The 9,292-nt window shown below is 35.0% G+C and overlaps 2 protein-coding genes and 1 non-coding gene across 4 annotated transcripts; all 3 read right to left on the bottom strand.

The window, feature by feature from the left end:
- Positions 1-3,041: 3,041 nt before the first annotated feature.
- On the bottom strand, positions 3,042-6,346 carry LOC120090040 (OVARIAN TUMOR DOMAIN-containing deubiquitinating enzyme 3). Of its 2 annotated transcripts, none has more exons than XM_039047527.1 (8): positions 6,253-6,346; positions 5,980-6,133; positions 5,799-5,886; positions 5,353-5,416; positions 4,516-4,621; positions 4,344-4,398; positions 4,152-4,205; positions 3,042-3,505 (listed from the first exon to the last, which is right to left on the bottom strand). In XM_039047527.1, exons 1-8 carry the CDS (start codon positions 6,281-6,283, stop codon positions 3,374-3,376), a joined length of 684 nt encoding a protein of 227 aa, XP_038903455.1. In that variant the 5' UTR covers positions 6,284-6,346; the 3' UTR covers positions 3,042-3,373. The 2 variants fall into 2 exon arrangements, with proteins under 2 accessions (XP_038903455.1, XP_038903456.1); XM_039047528.1 differs by having other exon boundaries at positions 5,799-5,880.
- A 68-nt stretch (positions 6,347-6,414) lies between these two features.
- On the bottom strand, positions 6,415-6,487 carry TRNAF-GAA. The gene has a single exon. It is a non-coding gene; the product is annotated as a tRNA-Phe (tRNA).
- Positions 6,488-7,297: 810 nt separating this feature from the next.
- On the bottom strand, positions 7,298-8,438 carry LOC120091305 (steroid 5-alpha-reductase DET2). The gene is given in 2 exon segments (XM_039049280.1): positions 7,298-8,110; positions 8,112-8,438. Coding segments are annotated over 2 exon segments (780 nt in total). The 5' UTR covers positions 8,199-8,438; the 3' UTR covers positions 7,298-7,417.
- Between the last annotated feature and the right edge of the window lie 854 nt (positions 8,439-9,292).

The following is a 9,292-nucleotide window of genomic DNA, read 5'->3' as shown; positions in this document are numbered from 1 at the left end:
CTAGACAACAATTAAGATCATCCTCAAGTATCTTTGAAGAACAAGGGACTACGTGTTTGTGTATAGAGCTAAGGATTTGATCCTTACAGGATACGCTGACTCTGATTTTCAGATTGATAAGGATTCTAGGAAATCCACATCAGGATCAATGTTCACTTTTAACGAAAAGGTTGTAGTATGGCGAAGCACAAAGCAAGGTTGCATTGTTGACTCTACCATAAAGGCAAAGTATATAGGTTGTATGGCTCATAAAATTTTTTATAGACCTGGAAGTTGTTCCAGACATGTCAAAGCCCATCACTCTCTATCGCGATAATAGTGGTATTGTGGCATATTCCAAGGAGCCTAAGAGCCACAAGAGAGGAAAGCACATTGAATGCAAATATCATCTCATCTAGGAGATTGTGCACTGATGGGATGTGATTGTCACGAAGATCCCTTTAGAGCACCATGTTGTTGTATAACGACTCTCATGGCTAAAGTTTTTTAGGGTCACCTGGAGAGTTTGGGTCTTCAAGACATGCATCATCTTGTCTAGGATAAGTGGGAAATGTCACTAGGTATAATGTATGCCTTAGTTTATTGTTTTATGTACCTTACTTTGTATTATGCTTTGTATTGCACACTTCACTAACTTTAGAACAAGTGGAGGATTATTGGGGTCGATGCCCTAAATCTCGTAGGTTTCGTAGTTTGTAAATTATTTGTACACAAATTATTTATTTAATAAAATAAAATGTTATTTTATTTGACATTTAGTCTGCATTAACTCAAATCCAATAAACTAATATCTAAGGTTATTTCATGTAACTTAAACACGTATATAATTAACATATGAGTGGATCATGTTTAAGTAATAACCTAAATGTTTTGTAGTATATGGATAAGGTTAGATACCTTATCCTAGAGGCATACGAATATGACCCACTTTGTAATTGTTAGAATAGTTGTAAAGTGTTACAAATGATCTAATCTTGATCATTCATATGGAGACATGTGAGTCGGGGTATCCTATACCAAGAGTTTGTATAAAACCAAACCGTGGGAGGATTAGTCTCTCTTATAACACTATTACTTGAAGAGACTTATATTCCATTAGGATGATCATAGGTGACTTGACTTTAATCCTGAGTGAGTTGTGAACTCCTGCCTCTGTGGGCAATCCTTTGATCGTGAGAGTGGCCAAATTCGCCAACTCAATATGCCTACCATTTTGGGTATTTGTCAGAGTGGAGAGTTGGGAACACAGCTACACAAGATGAAATTCACTCCTTCTCGGTCATAGGGTTTCTCGGTCATAGGGTAAGTAGATGAATTGCTCCTTTAAGGGCTGATTCCAGATCTTGAACAATGGGGCGCCTCACCCTTTCCATAGCCATCTAGTTTATAATTAGACTATAACTAATTGTTCATTAGAGGGATTAGTGATACTTAAGGAGTTTGATGTCTATAAGGGAAGATGGTAATTTGACTCGGCTGTAGTTACGAGTGATTCGTGAAGGGTTAACTCACTGTTGATTGGTTATTTTCATGGACACGGAAATATATCTATAGTGCAAAGAGTGTAACTGTGGTCTTTAGTGGAGTGACCGACTGTTAATGAATATTGATTAATTCAATTAAAGAGTTTAATTAATTGATCTCATATCATTGCAGTTTCTAATCTGTAGATCTATAAGGTCCCCTTGCTAGCTCACTAAGGATAAAACAAAGGCTAATTGTTTTTGGAATTAAAGATATAAGTTATATTAATGTGATTAATAAGTATAATGTATATTGATACATTTTAGTATATAGTTAATTATAAATATGATTTATAATTAAAACTATATAATATGTGAAAGATGTTTTAATAAGATTCAAATATTATTTACATGAATAAGATTCATATAAATACTATATGTTAAAATTGATATAAATGAGATTCATATTAAAACTATAGATTATAAAAGAGAGTTGCATTTTAATATGATTACGATGCATAAATATGGTTTATTAATTAATGGTTAATTAATCAACTATATCTTATATTATTAGAGTTATGTTATTAATAACATCTTATCAATATAATATTAATATTATAACTTCCCTTCACAGGGGAATTATTCTACACGATTGAGAGGGAGTTAAAGAACTCCTCTCCCTCCTCTTTCATATATCTATTGTGAACAAACAGATGAGATAGGAATACGTATTTTTTTACATAACTCTCTCAAAGATCTCTCTTAATCCATCTCAAAAATCTTCATGCCTTTAACCTTTGCCTCTCCCAAAAGCACTAAAGAAATCCCACAACTTTATCCCTTGCCGGAGAATAGCAAGATAATTTCATGGTGGTGTCCAAAGGATTGTTACTCCAGTGTTTGTGTTATGCGATTCGAGGGAGAAAGACATTGTTCGTGACTTTTGGAGAGAATTATGTGAAGAAGAGATTTACTTCAAGGGTAAGCATTTTTACTTCCTTTTCCTCTTTAGAATAACATGCTTATAGGTTTAATTAACAACGTTTATCCTCTGCATATTTCTATAAGTTTTTCTCTCAATTTTATATTTTTCAAAATTGAACTCCAAATGCGCATTCACGTGCTTTCACGAGGAATACTATTCCTTCAGATATAACCCAAGTTAAAAGAGGCTAAAAGACCTTTTTTTTTTTTTTCCTTTTAATGGTGTATGTTTTATATTAATCTTCTTTTAAACTTATGCGCCAGCCTACCTTCAAGCATGAGAAATCAAAATATCAAACAAATTTTAACACATTCTAAAGATTCCACTAACATGTAAATGGAGATGTGACAATACATCTAAGAAATTATTCCATTGAACAGATTCTCCTTTAGATGCAGGAATAGTGACATCAACATAAAAGTTCCAGATCCAAGTGGTAGTATCAGGACCCTTAACTAGTTATTGAGAAATGACCCGATCTAGCCCATTCTTCAAAAGAAGTTTTTATGGAATCCCTATCTACCAAAATTTTGATTGACTTATGATTCGGAAGAACGAATAATCCTAATACCTAAATAGTCTCAAAAGTGCAGTTTTTTCTCTAATTATTTTCTTAAGGTGCATTATTCTCCCAATTAATCCTCACTTTCATACTCATGAAATACACATAAGAGCACTTTTTTAAACAACTAAAGTTTGGAACTCACATTCACAATGCAAGAAAAGATGATAGAACACAGAAAATTGACATTCTACAAGCTATTGATTGCCAATAAGAGAGCTTCGGTTGTTGTGTTATTGGGCTTCTCCTACCATTGTTGAAGTGTTAATTGTAATACCAATCCCTGTGAAGCATGCCTCAAGTTCTTTTCTTATGTTTATAATTTAGATAGCAACAAGTTGGGATGGCCTTAAAATAAGATTCTCAAACAAGTAGATCGTAGTGGTTCCTACCGCTGTAAAGCAACCTCACAGGTTTCTTGGGCTTTCCTCTCTTGAACTCAGCTCCATATTCTGCAATAGGAATAAAGCTAGAGCCTCGACAACCCATTTTGTGCTGCAAATCAAGTAGGAAAACCAAAATCCAAGTAAAATGGGAGTGAACTGAATATGTTTACTTTAGTTAACGAAGTTTGGTAATCATTTGGCTTTTAAACATGAAGTTATAAACATTACTTTCACCTATAAGTTTCTTTGTTTTGCTATCCACTTTCTACCAATGTTTTTAAGAAACTAAGCCAAGGTCCAAAAACTAAGCCCCTTCTTTGGTAACCATTTTGTTTTTTGTTATTTGAAAATTAAGGCTATAATCACCACTTTCATATATTGATTGTGTTTTATTGTTTACCTTTTAGAAGTGTCTTCAAAATTCAAGGCAAAAACATGATCAAGAAATTGTGGGAAAAAAGCACAATTTTCAAAAACCAAAAGGTTACTTAACGGAGCCTAATGATTTAGAGTCTGACTAATAATTCAAGAGTAAATTGGGAAGAAACACCCATAAATTTGAAAAACAGAAAACGAAAAACGAAAAGTGAGGCCCAAGTAAATTCATCAAGTTAAACTTAAAAAGGGTGACACCACCTAATCTTGTTCCTACTCTGTTAATTACCCAGAACTATCAGAAGATATACTCGACCTCAGTTAACAAACCAACAGTTTTATGGTCTTTGATTTAGATATCTTAGTGGAGAAAAGTATACCTCATGCTCTGGTATGTAGACAATGATAGGTTGCTTGCAGAGCTTTGACAATACCTGATGGAGATTACAGACCATGATTCATTACGTGATGTTAACAAAGGGTGGCTTTCCACATAACGGGCGTAGATACACAATAAATAAATAAAATTCTGAGTATAGCTTGTGAAGATGCACTAGAGGAAGAGAACTAACCAATAGCTCAGACTCTCCTCCCCAGAAGTCAGGTGTACGAATTCGCTGGCAGTAGCTGAAATTTACTTTTGGAAGTTCTCATTATCAGAGCGCAAGCAAAGACTACCAAAATCTAAAAGGACAACTTAACATGAACAGAAAGAATGAAAAGGGAAAAGGGAAAACAACTAACCGTTCTAATGACTCCTCAACAGTAATTGCAATGAGGGCTGCTTCATACTGCCGTCTTTCTTTGCCATTATCACAAATGACTTCTTTCACAGCCATGCGTAAATCATCTGCATGCTTAATCTACCAGCATCAATGATATATGAAATAACATAGCACAAACCAATTGCTACAAATTTATTTTAGTTTATCATTTTTCTCTTCCTTTTTTTTTTTTTTTTTGGCAGAACTATTTAACTAGAAGAATTGGTCACTTCACAAGCCACATAATTAAAAAGTGGTCAGAAGCTTGAATACGATCCACGCAAGTATGAACAAAAGGTCCTTGGTTGCAAAGTAAGCACTCAAGAGGGATAAAAGGACATCCATAGTACAATCATAAGAGAGAATGGTATAACTATATGATTATGAACACTTGACTATTAGAAAGAAGAGAGATGCCCATGGTCCCATACATTTTTTGTTGTGTGACAGATAAGATGGGCAATGAGCATAATTATGTGCACCAGTGCACAAGTACAACTTACTCGTCAAGGTAACTGAGTGTCAAAGTAGGCATGTCAATAATTCAAAACAAAAAAAAGTCCTTTTATCTCTAGATTTGATTTGATTTTTTTTTTTTTTTTTTTTGAGATTCTAGTTCGGGTGCTCAAGGTATACATAGTTGACAACTGGAGCACCTTCAAAAAACATTTGGTTGTTATAGTAAACAAAATATTTCCACAATCTTCCTACTTGTTTGATCAACGTGAACATTATGTTACGCACTCAATTATCCAGGATAATATATGTATGTCTACACTGGCATTGTGCTTACTAGAGATTACATATCAGAGCTTACCTGCATCATTTTTCTCCTCAAATGGACGAAGAGGAATCCCCCTGTTGAAAGCCATTCCTTTAGCCTGATGTTTATTAAGAGGAAGTCGGTTTAATAGGTAAGAAAACTAGCTCCCACTTCCTCGCTGCATCCAGTAAGTGGTAACACAAATACTATAACAGATGTTCTGTTTCTAACAGCTTAATTAGTCTTCCACTTCATAAAAATTTGAATTTCAGAACCAAAAAACATTGAACATTAGTCATAAAATTAAGAAATATATCACAAAATAAATTAACCATTAACAAACAAATTTGATTTTCAGGAACATATAACTGAAGACGAAGTGGCTATCAAAAGCATAAATCCACAATTAGATAATTTGGAACATGAATTAGAATAAACAGAGTCAATCACAAAATAAATTCATGAGTGAACAACGGAATGAAAAAGGAAATGAAAGTTACAAGCGCACGGAACAGGCAGCGTCCATCTCCAGTAACTTTTTGGACCTTGTAGTGCTCAGCATTCCTCAATGCAGGCGATTCACTGTCCCTAAGAAGAACAAATTTTATGAAGTTGGAAAAAACAATGGCGTTCAAAAACACCCCCCCCCCCCCCCACCCCAAAAGAATGAAATGAACTTACGGCACGGGTCCAATTTTAGCAAAGAGTGAATGACTGCGATTCATAGAAAAAGGGAAAGAAGGAGCAACTGAGTTCGAAGGTGAAATTGAACTTACAGGCGAAGATGCGAGCTCAAATCGAGCAATTCCTAGTTGCAATTGCTCGAGAATTGCCACTACAAAGATGAACAAACACAGACAATAAACTCAAAAAAGGGAAATAGGGAAGAAAAACAGATAGAGAATGAGAATAGGAATCATGAGAATAAAGAAGAAACTGGTTCAGCCTTTTCACCATTTTGAGGCTTCTCCGCCATAATATCCATGGGAGAAGAACCAAGAGCGGCTTGCCTATGTTCTTACAGAGGATAAATTGTTTTTTTAAAAAAAATAATAATAATAATAATAACAATAAGTATTTAAAAAAATCAGAAAATACAAAAACAATTGAAAAAGTTGCGGTGAGCGTGGATCGAACACGCGACCTTCAGATCTTCAGTCTGACGCTCTCCCAACTGAGCTATCCCCGCAATTGGTCAAATCGTTATAACTTTCTAAATATCTAATAACTTAAAACTTCAATTTAATTATAAGACATGCATTTCTTTGTCCTGTCAACATCGTTGGAAGAAACTAAATGTGTGTTTGTAGTGCATTTTTAAGTGTTTAATTTTTTGAAAAAAATTAGAGTGTTTAACAGTCGCTCAAAATAATTTTTGAAGTGTATTTTCAATCATTTTGTCAAAAAATATTTAAATAAAAATGAGGTTTTTGAACAATATTTTTTTCTCAAGTCAATCTAAACGGGTTCTAAATAGACAACATTGAAGCCTTTTAAATTATAAAAACTTAACTCAAAGGGTCGAAATTAAATTATAACTAGTAAAGACATAATAATCTAATTGTGACGAATAACCAAACTAAAACTATATAAACCAAATTTACAATTAATTTTTTTGTATTGTATTTTTTTTTAAATTTTTGAGTTTTTATGCTTGTATCTTAAAATAATTTACTTTAACATGCTATTTAAATTATTGTCATATTTCTTTAATATGCTATTTAAATTATTAATATATTTCATCAACTTAAACGTGATCTTAATCAGTCAAGAAGTTAAAAATTTAAATCTCTCTCCCTAACTTATTAATTAACTTAAAAGAAATGTTGCCCGTTATAATTTAGTATGATTACTAATTTACAACATCATGTGATTTATTATGTTATGCATTTCAATTTTAAATGAAAACAAAAGAACTATATACCATTACTACAAAGAACATATAACATGAAATAACATATTTAAACATGAATTGCATACCTAACAAGTCATAATAAGGTTTTTTCAGAATATGAGAACTTTTATTTTTAAAATATCCATTTAGATACAATATAAAATTATTCAGAGCCAAGGTTTTTTTTTTTCTATTTATTTATAATTTCCAATTTGATGCATTCAGTTAATACAAGAAGGGAATTACAGCCTTCCTATTTCTGGGATAATCCTCCCCAAACTTGTTCAAGTACCATGTGTGGTTCGCACGTGCCCTAGGCACTAAATTGGCACATGTGTAAAGAAAAAACGCTAGCCCAGCCCATGATCCGCACATCACCGCCCAGCCCAGCCACTCCACAATCTCTCCCAAATAATTAGGGCAACTCACCAACTCAAACCACCATCCTGTCGGCACCTTATAACCGCCGCCGCCTCTCTTCAGTCCGACCAGAACACCATCCGACCAAATATTCACCGACATTCCCAACAGAAAAACCACCCCACCACCAAAAAACCGCCACCAAAACCACCCGTCTCCCTCGTACTCCATGTAGTGAGACACAGATCTGGTCTGCAGGTAAGAATTGAGCAAGTTGAACCCGAATGCCATGACCGCCACAATCACCGGGAAACCGGCGGCGGTATTCCGTCGAGTTCCACTCCGGAGAAGGCGAATTGGGTAGAGGCAGGTGCGATTGAAGTAGTGGAGGAGGAAGGGGGAGATGAGAAGGAGAGCTTTGGAATTGGAGGAGTGATCGCCGGAGGGAAAGAGGAGGAGGGTTAGCCACAGGGTGGGACTTTCCATGAGGAACCAGGCCAATGGAGCCGACATGGTCGGCCCCCACCCCGGTTGGTTGTGCTTCCCGTACGGCGCCTGTGAGAAACCTCAGGGCGACGACTTGTCGTGGTCCGATGAGGTACAGGCGCAGAAGACTGTTGTGGAACAGAGCTTGATCCGAACCCATGGGTGTGCTGGACTCGAGGATTCTGGTTCTGGGTATGAATCAAGTGGGAAATTATATTGCTAATTTGTCTTCAAACCAGAGAAAGTACCTATGGCCATAGCTAAGTTGGCAAAAATTTCTGCGGGTGGATCCTCAATGGGCCCATCTAGATCGGGTGGAAATTCTGGTTAATCGAGAATGAGGTCAAATCAAGTCTCCAATCGGGCATGGGATGGCCGCTACGTCCCGACCTGATAATTTTTTTTTAATATATATAATTTGCAAATAATAAATATTATATATTATATATATAAAAAAAACGGGTTGGGTCGGAGGTTGACTAAAAAAGAAATTTGGGTTGATCCAACCCAACCCGAATTTAATATTTATGAATAATATTATATATATATATATATTTTAAAGGTTTTTATTACTTTGTGTTCATTGATGTGTGAATTTTTAATATTTTTCCTTTTAAAATTATTATCATATTTGTCCTTGTTTGGATTGTAATAAATATTTGATATTTAACATTTGAATTTTATGAGATTTTAGTTATTAGTCATTTATTGTATATAAATTTATATATTTTTAATTAAAAAGAAAAAAATAAGTTATAATCCAACTCAAATTTGAAGGGTTGGAGATTTTACCTGGGTCTTTTGGGTTGCCAACCCAAACCCGAATTTTCGAGTTGGTCCAAAAAATACCATTAATCCAATTCAATCCATGTACACCCTTACCCTACGAGGACCTGTTTTCCCTAATGGGGATGGAGGAAATACCCCAGCGAGGACGGGGATGGGGAATCCCACTGGAGAGAAGAGTTTTGACAGCGAGGGAGGCAGGGGTGCGTGCGTCCCATTTCGACTCTATTTCCAACCCTAAGCCTATAGCTACGAATAACATTATGAGGTGGAATTTGTATGGATGACCCAAATATGACTTTTTTTTAATAATGTCAACTGGCTTTCTGATGACGTAATCATCATACTAGATTACGAAATTGTCCTCCCTTTGTGTTCCATACACTTTTATTTAAGTCTTTCAAATGTAACTGCTTTCTTGTGTTCGCATTCCAACTTCAATTATTTGAACGACCTCATTGCATTTAA

The sequence above is a fragment of the Benincasa hispida genome, chromosome 11 (assembly GCF_009727055.1).
Source record: "Benincasa hispida cultivar B227 chromosome 11, ASM972705v1, whole genome shotgun sequence".
Lineage (NCBI taxonomy): Eukaryota > Viridiplantae > Streptophyta > Magnoliopsida > Cucurbitales > Cucurbitaceae > Benincasa > Benincasa hispida.
The sequence above is the reverse complement of the archived record's forward strand: the minus strand, read 5'-3'. Positions and strand labels throughout refer to the sequence as shown.

What these genes read in the sequence shown, in the direction of transcription:
- LOC120090040 (XM_039047527.1), bottom strand. Translation starts at nt 6,283, where the DNA reads ATGGATATTATGGCGGAGAAGCCTCAAAATG. An exon ending in GCTGCCTGTTCCGTGCGCTT is followed by an intron (nt 5,417 to 5,798) that starts GTAACTTTCATT and finishes AATAAACATCAG; the next exon opens with GCTAAAGGAATGGCTTTCAA. An exon ending in TGAGGAGAAAAATGATGCAG is followed by an intron (nt 4,622 to 5,352) that starts GTAAGCTCTGAT and finishes TTAAGCATGCAG; the next exon opens with ATGATTTACGCATGGCTGTG.